This window comes from Gopherus flavomarginatus, chromosome 2 (genome assembly GCF_025201925.1).
Source record: "Gopherus flavomarginatus isolate rGopFla2 chromosome 2, rGopFla2.mat.asm, whole genome shotgun sequence".
In the NCBI taxonomy this organism is placed as follows: Eukaryota; Metazoa; Chordata; order Testudines; family Testudinidae; genus Gopherus; species Gopherus flavomarginatus.
This window is the reverse complement of record NC_066618.1, coordinates 127,710,808-127,727,909: the sequence shown is the minus strand read 5'-3', so window position 1 is coordinate 127,727,909 and position 17,102 is coordinate 127,710,808. Positions and strand designations below refer to the sequence as shown.

Genomic DNA, 17,102 nt, shown 5'->3' with positions numbered 1-17,102 from the left:
AGAGAGGTGGTTTCATGATGCCACTATCTCTTATTTTATACGCTCAGTCCATGTACCTGGAAAAATACTGGCTCAGACATGTACTGGTGGGCCTTGCTGAGTCACAGAGTTGAGCAATCCTCCTTGTGTGCTGCTTGCACAACTGAGTCATAGAGTTTAGGATTATATGGGGAATATAAGAAAGGGCACTAAGCACCCATATCCACTATTTCTAGGCAGATATAGTCAAGAACCTTTACAGGACTAGAAAGTGTTCATAAAAGATCCTCCTTCTGTGAGGTCTCACTCAGACAAACCTTTGGCTAGTTGCTGGCTAGAACAGCACAGAACTTAATTCAAGGAATTTTCTGTGTGTCTTTCTGCCTTTCAGTGCTCATCTTTATCAAGCACTATAAAACAGATGTGGTGTTTGTCCAATGTGGCTTTTGGGTGAAAGGTTTTGAAGTCTTTCTCTTGGTTTTCCTTTATTCACACCCTTCATGTTATCATGGAAGCACTCAGTCTCATACAGGGACTGAATCCTTGGGGTATTTCTTCTGCTCTGTGACCTACTACAATTGGGCCCTATGTTCTGTGATATTGCTTACCACTCAAGGTGTTGCCCATATCACAGTCACATGACAGTCAGACATACACCGAGCTATTGGAGATGACTGAGTTCAGAAGACCATATTGCTGCTTGTTTCCCCACAAAAGTATCATTGTCCATGCATCTTTCTCAGACCAGCTGAATCTAGTTACGCTTTAGCTGCTAAAGAGCCCTTTACAATTAAGCGGTTTGTCTCTGTAGGTGCTTATAAAATGTTTCCAAGTAATCTGCTAACCTTTACTTCAATAAACTGATGTATTGAACTCCATTGGTAATTATAATGTATTTTTTCACGCCACATATCCATACTTACGGCTCTTCTCTGAAGCCTCTCCAGTTTTTCAACATCTTTTTTTGAAGTGTGGACACCAGAACTGGATGCAGTTTTTTCCATAATGGTCTCACCAGTACCAGGTACTGGGATTACTACCTTCCTTATATACTATTCTATTTATGTGTCCAGTGATCATGTTAGCTTATTTTGACACATTGCTATATTAGGAATTCATGTTCAATTGATTACTCTGACCTCAAGTCGTCTTCAGTACTGCTTTCCAGAATACAGGCTCTCATCCTGTAAGCATGGCCTGTAATCTGTGTCCCTAAATGTATGACTTTGATTGTATTTAAAATATAGTTTGATTGCATCCCTCATAATGGTGATCCAAATCACTTGGTAGTATGTTGTCCCCATTGGTATTTTCCAACCCACCAATCTTTGTTTTATCTGCAAGCTTTACTGGCAATGAGTTTATATTTTCTTCCAGGGTAATTGATAAAAATAGAGTAACATTGGGCTGAGGACCAATCTCTTTGGGACCCCCATAAGAACACTACCACTGATTCATGATCTTCAATTAGCGATTCTGTTCATTTTTATTTTATTTTATTTAAAATGAGTCACTGATTTTTCTATAGCACTAATTATTAAACTGAATGTGACACATTACAAAATCAGATTTCTATAAGGTGGTATAGTATAATATTATTTGAAATGGTGAAATTAGTAAAATCTGAAAGAAGTTTGCTGTCTTGTGCCGCTATTCTAAATTTGTTTTTCATCTGTCTTAAACATATTTTAAGTTCTTGTATATTAATTTCTTTACAGATGGCAATAGTGGCTGGAGATGTCCTGCTTGTCAAAATGCTTCAACACAAGTTCCTACTACTTACACCTGTTTTTGTGGTGAGTGTATTTCATATTTACAGTTGGTATTCCTTAATTAATAAGTTCTAATACTGTTGAAGAATCTTTCCTTACATCCCCAAAAGCTCTCTTTTGTGGCTACTTTGTTAATGATATTGAAAGATAACCGCCTGACTTGTGTGATGTTTGGTTCCTATATAAAGATTATATATAACAAATATTTAGATAAATGTTAAAATAAAACCTTTATTAGGAATGTTTTGAAATCAGTATTGATATGAATGCATTTAGTAGGAAAAAAATAATCTAGAAATACCTTGTTCTAAGGTACAGGTAATTACAACTATTATAGGCCTTTCCCTACATATGTTATGTTAGTGCACTTTTCTAATGTGAATTTAACCAATGTAGTTAAACTAATACAGACTCCTGTTTGGACACACTTATTTGGTATAAGAGTGGCTTTATTGTCTTAGATTAAGTTGATTGGAAATGGGATTAAATTAAACTAAAATAACTGTTCACACAGGAACTTGCACTAGTTTTAATTAAATCAGTTTAAGAAAAGATTCAAGTTTAACAGGTGCAACTTTCCTGTGTAGATCCAGAGCCTAGATCTCTACTTTACCATATGTAGTTGATGCACAAAACATTGCAGAATCACGAGATAAATGAATTAACTGCATACCTTTAGATATCTCACCAGTATTCTGACCACTGATTCATATTTTTGAAACTTGCACTAAATTTCCAAACTTCTGAGCAGCTTCAGTCAGCTTCCACTTCTTAAAATCAGCCTGTCTTGGAAAAGTTGCCTCCTATTTTCTAAAAAACTTGGAATATCACCTCACTGAAAGTGACACCTCAGAATCCAAGATGGTCCCTCCCTCATCACTCCCAGTATGTTTACTTTAAAGTTCATTATTGTATTGAAGCTGTTCCTGCATCTAATTTTTTGTTTTTGTTTTGCTTTTTAGGTAAGGTAAACAACCCTGAATGGAATAGAAATGAAATTCCACATAGCTGTGGAGAGCTTTGTAGAAAAAGAAGACCAGGTCAGGACTGTCCCCACTCTTGTAATATGTAAGTATGTTTCAGACTGTTTTGTAGTGATCTACAAGCATTTGTGAAAGCTGTGGAAACAGATATTAGTATTTTTCTTTCAATTTGTTGGTTACTTAATTCTTAAAACCCCTGTTTTGATGGCTGTTTCATGGATGAACAGAAGACTTGTATGAAATTGATTATTATGGAATGTGGTTTTCTTTACCAGTATGAAAAAGTTTCAGGCTTTCAGTGACTAATACCAAGTACTATTTGTTAGACATTTTTCAGGTTCCTTTAGGAAAGTGTAAAAATCTAAACTTTTATTCAATGTCTTTAATTCTGAGCATAAAATATATTATTACTTCACTGGATCAAGTATATTTTTCAGCAGAAGCGTGGAAATTAGTACAATGGCACTTCTTCCTCTTCACTCTGTTTTATAGAGAGGGGAAATAATAAATGCATTTTCAGTTTTGATCTCATTGTAAAAGGAATAAAATTACAGTGTAACCAGATAGAACAAATGTAGAATTTTTTAGGAATTTTAATCTTTGTTTAAAGGCTTGTGCTTATGGCTGAAAATTTTGGATTTTAAGTATAACAGCCCATCTTTCTTAGAACTGATATGTTTTTTTAATTGGGAATGAAAAAAAAATCAATTTTTTAGGATTGGTTAGTTTTTGGGCCAGTCTGCTGAAATAATATCTTTTAAATTTGGGTATTGCCACCAAGATCAGATTGTGCACCCTGTTTTATTTAAAAAAAAAACCACTTAAAAATGTTGACCATTATGTACCCCTTTACTGTTGTAAAGATAAATGTAGTAGGTGAATCTATAATTTCCCCACTTTCTAAATCTGCTTCGAAAAAGGCATTTTCTAGCTTAGTAATACAATGATTAGTAGTAGCTGCAGGTTTGTTTCCCCTTAAAGAGAGGAACGATGCTCAATGGGTCAGGTGCTGGACTGGACATCCAGAGACCTAGGTTCTAGTCTCACCTTGGCCACTGATTTGCTGTGTGGCTTCTCAAACAGAAGTTTTGGGCTTCATGCAGAATTTACTGGGTGGAGTTCTATGGCCTTTTGTTCAGGAGGTCAAACTAGATCATAATGCTTCGTTCTGGCCTTAAAACGTATGAAAGTATCTGTCTCTTGCAAGTTAGTGTGCTATAGGGATATTGTCAAGTTGAATTGAATCTTTTTTTATATTGACTGACTTCAAAATGTCCTCCTAGAACAACCTTTAAATAGTATTTCCTAAAACTTTTTTTAAAAGGTGAGGATATTTAAAAGGATCATTTGGGCAGGCGCAGAATACCTGCTGCTTTTTTAGTTTCAGCTTTGCTGCTGCTGCTGCTGCTACTAGCTGAGTAGTAGCTGCTACTTTGCTGCTGCTCTGGCTGAGCCCAAGGAAAGGCATGGGCCATGATCAAAACAGTTATATTGATGTTCCATTTAGCAGCACCTTAATACGTCGATTAAATAAATTTTTCTTTAGTCTGTCTCGGGTGTGGTAATCTTAAGGTTACTTATAACAATAGTTAGTGCAAAACATCATATGGAAATGTGATTTTCCAAATGCATGATATCCCTTTAAGTGACCTTGCAAGTAAAACTAAAATAAATCTCAAATAACATCAAGAACTAAAAATACATTAAATATTTCTGTTATATATAACATTGTTATGTTCATAGTTTGCTTGTATTTATTTGAGAACACATGGCTAAAACTCCTCCCCACCCTCCAATATCCATATATGTCAATACAGGTGTAATATGAGTTTTTTTTCTCAGAAGATGGGAAGGAAACCTGTTAAAAGCATTGTGGTATTTCTGTATAATGAGAACTGATCCAGCCTGAACACATTAGTTTAAAAAACTTTCACACATAATGGGGAAGAAGAAAATAAAACCAAATGTTCACCCAGTGTCACCTCAAATATTTGAAACTTGTTAGTGGTTGTCTGTCTATTATTGTTTGTTTATCTTGCCTTTTTAGATTGTAAATTCCTGGGTCAAGGATTTTTCTTTCTACGTATTTGTATGGCACCTGACATAATGGATCCCTAATCCTTATTCAGGCATTTAAAGTAGAAGTAATAAAGAATAATAATAAAAACAAGGAAAATTAATATATAGAAATGCAAACTAAGTAGCTTTGTTTAGTTTTCCATTATTAAATCAAATATCTTCCCCACCTTTTTAGCAGTGTATACATAGTTTTGTACAAATTCATACATTTGTAAGATCAGAAGGGACAATTATGATCACCTAGCCTGACTTCCTGCATAGTACAGGTCCTATGAATTACTGGGTGGAATTCTGCATCAAGCTCATATCTTGTAGTTGAGCTAGAACATGTTTTTTGGGAAGATGGTCTTAATTTAAAGATTTCAAGTGGTGGAGAATCCACCAAGTCCCTAGGTAAATTGTTTCAGTAGTTAATTATCCTTGTTGTTAAAATGTTGTTACCTTGTTCCTAACCTGAAAGTAGATAAGTTGTTTTGTTCAGGCTATACCATGGGAGCTGATCCTTCCTGATTTTGAGCAGTGTTCCTTGGAGGGAGCTCACAATGTGTTTAGGGAGCTTCACTGTTTTGGATACCAATGAAGGATTTATTACTAGATTTGGTCTGATAACTACTGAGCTGTGTGTGTGTCGGCATGGATTGATTAACATCTGGAGCGGAGATTCCCCATCATGAAGTGCTTCCCTGCTTTTCTGGTCCCAGAGTTCCATGCGGTTCTTGCCTTGGAATCTCTGTTCTCTATTCTGTGTGCTAATGGAGATGCCTCCTTGTCCTATCTTTGATGCAAATGAGGTTCTGAGAGTTTCCTTAATCCTGTCATCCTTATCCCAGGGAGTTAGGTGCATCTTCCACTGTCTTTTCATTGCTTTTTGTAAGTCTTTCTTCTGATGCAGATTTGATTCAAGCAGAGGCGGGGTGGGGGTGTCTTCAATGAGTCAGACATGCTGGATACTGTCTAGGGAATCCTTTAGATATTGCTCCCTCATCTACTTGGCCTACTCTGTCTCTTACTGTGTTGCAACCAGGTATTACGGTATCCCACTGATTTGTTCATTCCAGTGTATTTCCACAATGCCAGCTATCATTTGCCAGTAAGATAGTCTTGTTCTTTTAATTTTTGCTTTAGAGTCTCATGTTTATGAACAGAAATTTGTCTGTCGTTGTTTTATTTAACCAAGCACCTGTTTTAACTGCCTAATCTGACAGCTTGATTTTTTTTTTTTCCTGGAATTTTATGGGTTCTGGTCTTGTTCTTATCCTTTAGTTCAATTGTAATTTTGCTTCCTATTCTTTACTGGTTATACAGATGCAGTTGTCAATCGATGTGCTCCTTAACTCCCGTCAGCTTTCCCCCACCTCTTAATTTAAACAGTCCTCCAATATCTTATTTTATGTGCTTGCAGTCTGGTTTCATTTTAATTAAAGTGGAGGCCCCATCCCTTCTGTACAGGCTTCCCCTTCCACAAAATATTCTCAAGTTCCTAGTAAACTTAAACTTGTCCTCTTTACACTGTCTTGTCAACCATGTATTAAGACACTAAAGTTCTCTGTGCCTAGTTAGAACCAGGCATGGACTTGAAAGTATTTCAGAGAAGGTTTCTACAGAGGCTTTGGATGTAAACCTTCTTCCTAGTAGTCTAAATTTAACTTCCAGGATCTCTTTCCTGCATGGTTGAAACTAGTGTGTAACATGACCATAGACTTCTGATGATTGCTGTGGAGAAGTCTATGTAGGTTTCTTGTGATGTCCACAGCCATCTCGCAGACAGGCAAGTTTTCAGACTGTTTTCTCGGTCACCTTATACCCAATATATTCCTATATCCCCTATTACCGTGGCCTTTCTTAGTCTCCCAAGAGTTTCTCTTCCTCTGGCAGTGACCTTGGTGCATGAGGTCAGTCTAAGTGGGTTCCAGTTAAGGGTGAGTGTTTGAATCTAATTGCTAATCAAAAACATATATGTGCATTGGAGATCAGTTAATGTCACTGAGATGTCGAGCTTTTGCATTTCCTTACCTTTGTGATTTTAATTTCTAGTTCTAACATTGCAATGTTATAAAACAAACAAAAAGGTTAGTTATGACTGTTTTTAAAATATACTGTGTGACTGAATTTTTCCTACTATCTACTGTTTTAAGTTGTTACGCTTTTCTCTGAATCCATTAGAAAAATGCCTGCTAAAGATTGCAACGTGTTTTTAAACTTTTATATTTAAAGTTATTTTGAATGTTGATATTGACATAGTGTTACTATTTAAGGTTGTCGTTGTTACTGATGACATACAATGGTTAGCATGGGAGTTAATGTTGACACAGTGTTGCTGAGGGGACAAGCTGTAATTATAGCATTAGCATTATCTCTACGATGGCAGAGGGATTAGGAGGACATGGTGCACCAGATATACTAGAGAACTTTAGAAGACCATGTGGTAACCCACCCTAACAGAGTGTAGTTTTTAGTGACTTTTAGGGATTAGACCACAATTAGTAGCTTGAGTCTGCACGTGGTTCTGTAACTCAAGCACTAGAGTCATGCTTTTAGATTCAGAGATCCCTGCTTCAGTCCCTACAGATACAGGTAGGCTTGGCTGAATTTGATTTTTTGTTTTTACGCATGTTTTATTTTTATTGACTTTAAATTGTTATGGTTGTGCAGAATTATGAGTTTTGAAGAATTCTATTTTGTATTTTTAATTTATTTAAATTTTCACCATTGCAGGAAATTATGGGAGGGTCAGACAATGGGGGGGGGTGGATCAGCAATAATTATTTAATGACAGTAGGTGTTGAAATTCAAACACAAATGGTCACAATCACATGTCAACATATATACAATAAATATTAAACCAAAGTTCTCAAGCAGCATTTTTTACTGTAAACGTCAGTAAATTTCAATTATTATAATGGAAATATTTTTTCATCACTTTGTGTGAGTTCAGTGAAGTCAATATTTACTGAAATTTACAGATAAAAATCTAATTCTTTCAAGCCTGCTTATAGGATTTAAAGTTCTATGGACATCTGGAGTTCAGAATGAGAGAGGTTTCCTGTCAAAGCGAATGTCTTCTCCTCCTCTGGTAACTTGGTATTGTGTAATGATGCCCCTAGTCAGGACATCTGTACAAAAAGAATCCTGGACTTCTGGATTTAAAAGAATCAGCTACTACTCTTTGAGCTAAATGATAGAGCCTTTAAATTAAAGACAGATTTCGCAAAGTGTATGCCTACACTCCAGTCAAGGATGTGATTGCAGCTTGTGTAGGCATACCCACACAAGCTTTAATCTAGCTAGCACTGCTAAAACTAGAAATGATGCCATGATGGCAAGAGCTTAATTGCATGCTAGGAACGTGAGAATATACCCAGGGTCCCAGGTGGGTTTGTACAGCCTGTGCTGAAGCTTGTGCTGCCATGGTTTCACTGCTATTTTTATCCATGCTATGAGTGAGTTAGATTAAAGCTAGACTAGGTATTTTACACAGTCTGACATCACCTCTCCCCTTTAATTCCAGTGTACGCGTTATCCATGCCTGCTTGGGTGTGGCACTCTGTCTCTTCTAGTGGCACCTAGCCCAGCTAGAGGTTGTTGAGTCAGCTGCAGCCTTAGCTAATAGCCATCTGGCTTTTAGCTCATGCAGTAGAGACTCATACACTAAGCTTCAGAGATTCCAGGTTCAATCCTTCCTGCCGACGGTCTGTTGGCATTATACACATACCCAAAGCTAAATGTTAGTGAAAGTTAAAAACAGTGGCGTTTGAAAGAAAATGTTATTAATATGTATGCCAAATGCCTAAGAAGTTTAGAGGGTTACTGTCACAGAAGAGCAGATTTGAAAGGTAGGCACATCTTTTGCTAGAGTCCAGGAGTGTATCATCATCAATGTTCTAATTGATGTGAAGGTGGCAAAGAATACTGGAAACCTTGCCCTTAACTTATTTCCATGCTGTCAAAGATTTGCGTGAGTGGTGTAGATCCTGAATTGTCACTAAGTTTTTGTTCGTGTAAATATAACTTTGTAAAACACTTCAGGAAAAAATAATATTAATATACAAATGTTGTGATAATGAACCGTTGTATTTTAAATTTACAAGCCTTTTATATTGCTTCAGACTATAGAAACTTTCACTCTGACTTGTGAAACAAGTTTAAAAATAAAGATACCATATTTTTTTTTGTGACTTATTAAAATGTTTTCATTTTTAAGCCTCTGCCATCCAGGTCCTTGCCCGTCGTGCCCTGCCTTTATGACAAAAACATGTGAATGTGGGCGAACAAGGTGAGATTATTTTGATTTTTTTTTTTTACAAACAAAAATAGGAAATTTTATAAATATAGGTTGTAATAAATTTCCATTCTTTTGAGGTATACTTCCAGTCTGTGTATTGGGAATGTCCAAAGCTATTTCTGCCAACTTTGCTGAAAACTAAACACAATGTCTTTGAAATCTACTCTGTTCTTAAAAAAATCTAAATAGGGACAGATGTAGTATCTGAAATAGTGTCATCCTGGTAACTTGTCATTTTTACAATTACATTTTTATATATTTTTAAATTCTCTTTGCTTTTTCTGTGTATGAGATCCACAGAAACAGAATGGAAACTGAAACTGATAAAATTCTAATTGTTATAGTACTCTTAAATGTTGTTTGTAATAGGTAAATTATTGAGATAACTTTTAGTTGATGTAAACATGTTGCTCTATATCAGGCGTTCTCAAACTTCATTGCAGCGCGACTCCCTTCTGACAACAAAAATTACTACATGACCCCTAGGAGGGGGGACTGAAGCCTGAGCCCACCTGAGTCCTGCTGCCCCGAGTGGGTTGGGCGGGGAGCCAAAGCCTGAGCCCCACTACCCTCAGGCTTTGGCCCCAGGTGGTGGGGTTTGAACTTGGGCTTCTGTCCTGGTCCCTGGCCCTAAGCCAGCCCAGGCAACCCCATTCAAACGGGGTTGCAACCCACTTTGGGGTTCTGACTCTCAGTTTGAGAACCACTGCTCTAAACCCTGTAAACAAGTCTTTAAAATTCCAGTAGAAGCAAAAAATATGTTGCTAATTTTAAAAAATTCAATTAGTGCCGTATTTTAACAAAATTTCATTACTAAGATCTTGTCTCTGGGTGAGAAACAAAATTTATACAGGTTTTTAGGATTTTTTTGAAAGTTTGTGTTTGCGAAATAATAATTAGACAGATGTTAATATATACTCTGGCATTTCAGTAGTAGTTTAAAAATCATAATGAAGCCCAAATCTTGGTTCTGTAGTTAGTTCATGACTGAAAGTCCTGTAGCTTTAAAATTCCAGTGGGCACTATATATCTTCAGAGCAAGTACAACAACCTTCTATTGTGTGTAACATTTTTCACCACTAATGTTATGTGAATGCCCTTTCACAGCTGCTGCCACCGTGGAAAAGTGGATCTGTTGGTTCAGCCATACCTCTTCTAACCTTGATTTTTACTGTTGACTTTTCAAAGACTCTAGTTCTGACAGTGTTTACTAATATAGACCTCTGAATGTCAGCCTCAGCTTCATCTCATGCAATCTGGTGACTATCACCTCACAACTTTGTCTGTATTGGTGACACAGACACTCCATCTCTAGTTGGTCAAATCACTGTCCTGGCACAAAGCCTATGCTTCAAATATGTGTGGCACCTCATGCTCCAAAGCTGTCAGGAGCTGGTGCTGACAATTTCAGTGCAACCAAATGGACATCTATTCAAATTCTGTCACACATCTGCTATCAGTCTCAATTTAATCTACTACATGAAATTATACAGATGTTTCAACAGGGTGTTTAGTTAATTTGATGACCCAGATCAGCTGGAGGATTATTGTGACACAACTCATACCTCCATACAGACTAAAGAGAACAAAGCCCTGTCCTCAGTGAGGTTGCGCAACAAAGAGAACGTTAAGTGTTGACTTGATAATACAATCTGTAAGTACCTACTTGGGGAACAAATATGTAATAATGGACCTTTCAGTCTAACAGGGAAGGGTATAACGTGATCCAATTGAAGTTAGACAAATTCGGACTGAAAATGGGGCATACGTTTTTAACAGTGAAGATAGGTAATCACTGGAGCAATTTAGCAAGGGTTGTGGTGGATTCTAAATCACTGACCATTTTAAAATCTGTTTCAGTTGCTTTTCTAAAAGATATGCCCTGGGAGTTATTTTGGAGAATCTATAGCCTGATTATCACAGTGGTCCCTTTTGGCCTTGGAATCTATGAACATGATTTTTTTTCCCATTGTGAATGGACTAGGTACGCTAGGATAATCCTATTTACATTTGAAGCCACTAAGGACTCAAGGTAAAAATTATGGAATATCTTGACCTATCTTTTCGTGGCTGGGGTGATAGTATTCATCTCATTCCACCACACCATCAACTGGATGAAGGATGTGTAAAAACATCCTCATTACTATCCTGACAGTACCTAAAGTAACTTATACCCAAAGAAACATCTCCTCACATCTTCCACATGGACGTTTAGTAGATGTCAGAGACAGAAAGGATCACTATGACCATTTACTTCCTGAAGCATTTAAAAATGCTTCCTATGCTTCCTTATTGTTAACCACGAAACTCTAACTGAAATGGCCATAGGTACTTCACTGGTAGCATTTAAAATCCCCTTATTAATTGCCTAAATTTCTTAAATTCAAACATGTTATTGCCATGAGCCTCCCCCTTTGTATTAGCATTTTTCCATGGCAGATTTATGGCTTTGGGACATTTAATAAGGTGTTCTGAAAGAATTCCAAACTTTTATTCATATGTCTGTTAATATTTTTGTGTTACCAATTAATTTTGTTCATAATTATTATTTAGCTTTTAGCTTTCAAACCCTTTGAAGCACTCTCCTTGTTTGTAGGTATAATATCATTATTACTCTGTGGGACTGCATTGTGTTTTCACAAAACAGATGTAATAAGGTCCTGATCACTTGTGTCACCCTGCCTGGAGGGGCTCATGACTGTGAGTGCCTGCCTCAATGCAGACTGTTAAAAAAGGGCCAAACTGATGGTGATCTAGAATTAGATTTCACCAAACCAGTAACATATGTAAACTGGATCATTATAACAGTCTTAACATGGAGTCACAGATAGTCCTCTTAAATTCTCCAGTCTATCTTGCCACTCAGACAAACTGGACTTAGTGATAAATGGTCACTTACAACAAAAATCACACCACATTCAGGTTGCTTCCCATCCCAAGAGACTTATTCCAGATCAACTGGTACCCTAAATCTTGCACCAAAGACAACACCTGTAGCCAATCCAGTAATAAACTATCTAAAGGTTTATTAACTAGGAAAAAAGAAATTAAGAATTATTTACAAGTTAAAGCAAGCCAACATACACACAGACAAATGAATTATCATCCAGCTCCTCAGAGTGACAGAGTTGTAGTGATCTGTTAATTCAAAGTGTCTTTCAGAGCAGACCCAGGAGGCTCTTGGGGATCTCTGGCTTCAGTTGAGAGTCCGTCGTCCTCTTTCTCCGTCCCCCCCTCCCCCCGAGTTCAAATAGACAAAAAGATGCAGTTTCTTCTTGTCAGGGATTTTTATTCCCTTCACCCAGAGTTCAAGATGATGCGACCAGTTCACATGCATGTCTCCTCTTTATGGGTGTAGGGAGAGTAATCAAAAAAGTATTTGTCCTCTCATGTTCCACAATGGTTTGTCTAGGGTCTATGGGCCTCTTTTGTGGGGCAGTAGATAACACCTCTTGTGGCAAACTAGTATTTCACACTTGATAATGTTTCTCACCTGACTGGTGGGGGGAGGAGGTGGAGTTTACAGTTACAGAGCAAACATTTCAATATTACCGTATAACATGGGATATAGATATTATAAGATTTCTATATGTAGCAACATACAAGCATTTCATAGAGTCTAAACACTAAATACATTCTTAGAAGACTAATACCTATTTTGAACAAAATTAACATATAAGGTGACCTGGTCTGCTCTCCAGCTATGAGGTTGTCAGTTCTTAGCTAATGTGTGCAGCCTGGGCAAGAGCTGTTATCTGGCCTGAAAGCATCACAACTTGCCCTAGGCAGCCACCAAATTTTAGTTCAGTGACCATTTCTCTCCGTCAGAATGAGGTCTGGTATTGAATTACCCCCTGTTGAGAAGAATATTTTTTTCTTGAATTATCTATGATTTGTAGAAACTCCAGGTTGAAGTCCCCACGTTTTTCTTTGTCTGGTAGTGGTGGTGCCATGTCAAAGGGCACCATCCGTAGACTGTTCTTCCAAGTGCTGGGTGGGTAGGTAGATACATAAGTCCTTGAAGCAAACTACCTGTAATAGAAATGAATGAGTTCTGTGTAATAAAATACCTGTTCATGTGCTTTATATAAAACAAAAAAACCTTTCCCATCCTAGAAGAAACATGCAGATTTTTGAAAAACCCATCTGTAAAAGTTTGGAGCTAGTTCAGCACTAAGTGCAAATACACTTTTTAAAGAATGTGATGCTCCAGCAAACACAATTGCCTCCATGGTAGATGCTGCAGATAAGATGGCTGACAGTGCCTGATCTTTGGAAAAAGCATGAGAACCTAATATATAAAGATGGGAAGCTTTTGGGGGAGATGGTACCTGATTTTATTAAGGAAAACAATGTCACATTTCAATCGTTCCTTTACCTTTTTCTCTCATAGAGGGAAGACGAAGACAACAGGCAACAAACCAGCTAGTATTTATAGACATAAGTTTATGAGTGCTCAGTATCTCCCCATTGGCCTATAATAATCTTGGTTCGACATTGTTGAGCAAATAAGAATTCCTGTTATAAGTTGGGGGGCTCATCAGTTGGAAACAACAGATTAAGAGAAAGACCTGGGTATATTAGTTTGATTGCAGAATGGCTGAGCCATCAGCATGATGCAGCCATAAAAATAAAAAAATGCAATCCTAGGGTGTATCAGATGAGGTATTTCTAAAGAATTATTACCTCATCTGGAATCTATGTGTAATTCTGGCTCCCCAAGTTCAAGAAAGATGAGTTCAAACTGCAACAGGTACAAAGAAGGGGAATGGAGAGCCTATCTTATTAGAGGAGGCTAAAAGAGCTTGGCTTGTTTAGCCTAGCAAAATATGTGTGTGGTGGGGGGAAGCGCATAATTACACCCTGATGTATTTATAGACCATAAACACCAAGGTGGGAGAAGAGCTGTTTAAGCCAGTGGCCAATTTGATACAAGAAATAATGGGTATATGCTGGTCATGAATAAATTTAGGCTGAAATTAGGAGGTTTCTAACCATCAGAGGAGTGTGATTCTGGAACAGCCTTTCAAAAGGAGTAGTGGGGGGCAAAGCACTTAATTAGTTTTAAGGAGGAGCTTGATAATCCCATTCATAAATTTACATGAAGGGGTTACCTCTGATCGTGGGGTACTGGACTAGTCCTACATTACTGTGTCCAAAGCTACAAAATTCATTTTGAAAGTCTTATCAAATTGTCTGGTCAAGTTGTCCCGCTTGAGACAGCTCTTGAATACTGTAGAATTTGGAGGTCAGGGGGAACTGCAGGAAATCCACTTCCTTCTCACAAAATGCTATTGAACCTATTCCACAGGGTGAAATATGGAAGGAATTTTATTCCAGTTTGGTACTAAAGGTTAGGAAGGATATGCTCAGTCCTGGATTTCATGATACCAGATCACTGTTTTTTGCACTGTTTGTGTCAGCATATATAGTCACGTAAAGTTAAGCATTCTCAGACTATCATCTCAGCATCCAGAACAGGGGGTGCATATGCTAACATGATTTAAAAGTGGTTATTTTTGAGATGTAAAAAAAAGATTAAAAACAGCTGCCATTCCATGGATACAGTTATAGTCATGGTTTGAAACCAGCTTGTTAGCAGGCTGACCTGGAAGAGGATGTGTAATTCACTCACATTTCCTATAGTGACATTAATTTCACTCAGAATTCCAGATCCATTTTGGTTTTCAAGTTGTCCAGCCTGCAACTTGTTCCTGTGGTACTATACCTAGCCATTTAAAAAAAAAAAATTATACACATGACCATTCATCTGGACATAGGATATGGATTCAAGATGAGTGAAAGAGGAAAGCCAGTTACCAAATTGTGCAAAAGCAGTGCATCTAGAATTCTGTAATCAGTGGATTTTACAACTAGGACACTATAATATTAGCATTACTAACCTTTGTATATATCCCAGACAAAAAGTTAAAGCTTAGAGAGTATATCTAATTTAAGAGTAAAATAAAATTACAGATGTTGCCTGATAGATTTTGTATTATATTGATTACTTAAGAATTTCTAGTTAATGCTCTGAAGTTTGATAGGTTCTTATCCCAAAATCAGGCCTAGTATTAAAATTACACACCTTTCCCAGTTCCCTCAAAACTCAGAGTAACTGTCTGGTAACTTGCTCTTGCCTAGGCCATGCCTCAAAGCCTTATACTAACTGCTCAAGCTAATATCTTACAGGATGTAGACATGAAGGCTCATTGTTTTACTGCCTTAACTTATGCCTGTTCTTTACCTAACAAATATTTAGTTACAACATCCCTGTGTAGCCTATCCCAAAACCAAGCATTATAAACTCAGCAAATTCAGAGTAAGACCACACTTAAAAAGAAATTCAAATATCTTAAGGCACTGTTTCCTCCCAGAATATCAAATCAAGTGCAAAATCATATTCTGCATTTTAAATACTACACTACACCCAGTTAGTATGACGTCAAACACTTTTCTTTATGTTGCGATGTAAGAAGAGTCTAAAGCCACAGCAATATTTCTGAACAGAATTATGTATCTGTCATTAACAAATAGAACTTGTTTACTTTGAATGTTGCAGCATATATTGGAAAGGGGTTATTTGTATATGTAAATATTTGAAATACTTAAATACAGCTAAAAGATATTATGCTAACTACAGTATCATATTTATCTACAGTCATTCAGTTCGCTGCGGCCAATCCACCACAATTCATTGTTCTAATGTATGTGGGAATACTTTAAATTGTGGTAGGCATAACTGTGCTCAGGTGTGCCATGTGGGAAAATGTCATCCTTGCCAGCTTACAGTACAGCAAGGTAGGTATCAGACATGTGGAAATGTACTTAGATTTGTATGTTCAGTAGAGCTGTTTTTCAATTTCTATGTTAGCTAGCTGCTAGTAAACAAATACATTAGAGTACAATAGTGAACAAAATAATAGGTAATCTTTAATGCCAAGATTTTAAAAAAAATGACTGCTGAAATTGCATTTAATTTACAATGGGTCACTAGCCCTTATTCTTAATATATGCAAGTATATATACATGCATCGTTTTTATTTAGTGATTATTTCCTGAACACTGAAACAACTTAAAATTCATTCTAATATTTTCCAGGAACATGTCTCAGGTTTGTCCTTTTGCTGATGCAGCTATATAAGGAACTTATTTGTGCCAATAAAACCCAGAATTAGGAACTTCACCTGCAGGGTTTTAATCTAAAATTTAAATAATGCATAAAATCTCTTCCAGTATAATGGGAGTGGTGACTGCCATAGCTTTGTAACTGCTTTCAGTTGCTTTTAACATCTTGAATTTCACCTTTTGGGATTACATTTTTCAAGCTCAATCTTTGCCTGAAGGTAAATATTTTATGGAAAGTTTAAGCAAAAAATGATTCAGCCAATTTGAGAGTGGAAAAACAAAACAAAAACACTGGAATAATATTTTGATTACTTTCAACAGTAAAAATGATAGGAAGTTGAATTGTAGTATGGAAATAGCTCACATTAAAGAGAAACGCGGTTGTTACACTGAAATTTGGTTTTGTGTTAATTAAGTTACAAGCCTTTTAAAAATCAATCTTGAAGATATGCAGTACATTTTAAAGACTGGTTTTCCACTAAATTTGTAAAAAATGCATAGCTAAGGAAAGCAATTAGCACATGCACAGACTAGTTTTCTGTACAGCGAAAAGTGTATTGATGGTGTCAAAAGGTGGAAACAACAGCTGTTTTCATCCTCTTTAATACTGGCAGTAGAGAACTTTGCTTCAGTGCATCTTCAGAACTCTACAGCTGGGGAAGTTCAGCCAGCCTGCCTTCTCCTGTCGTGGATCTCCAAAAGTATATGGACAAGAGTGGAGCAGGTAGAGCAGCCAGTGAGTGGCCAACAGCCAGTCTCCATTCAGCTCCTGCTTACATCATGGCAACTCCTGTTCCTTCTTAATATTGAGTGAAGACGAAGGTGTGATGATGAGTTTGGCCAGTTTTTCTTGCTGGCCCAAAATTTAGGGATGAGCAC

General features: G+C 37.0%; 1 protein-coding gene across 1 annotated transcript in view; it reads left to right on the top strand.

Moving 5' to 3' along the window:
* Positions 1 to 17,102, top strand: part of NFX1 (nuclear transcription factor, X-box binding 1) — a 195,243-nt gene that overhangs the window by 47,797 nt on the left and 130,344 nt on the right. Inside the window, exons 4-7 of the mRNA XM_050938134.1 lie at positions 1,698 to 1,775; positions 2,714 to 2,819; positions 9,015 to 9,086; positions 15,757 to 15,896. Of these exons, the coding sequence (XP_050794091.1) occupies positions 1,698 to 1,775; positions 2,714 to 2,819; positions 9,015 to 9,086; positions 15,757 to 15,896 (396 nt within the window). The remainder of the gene's footprint in view (positions 1 to 1,697; positions 1,776 to 2,713; positions 2,820 to 9,014; positions 9,087 to 15,756; positions 15,897 to 17,102) is intronic.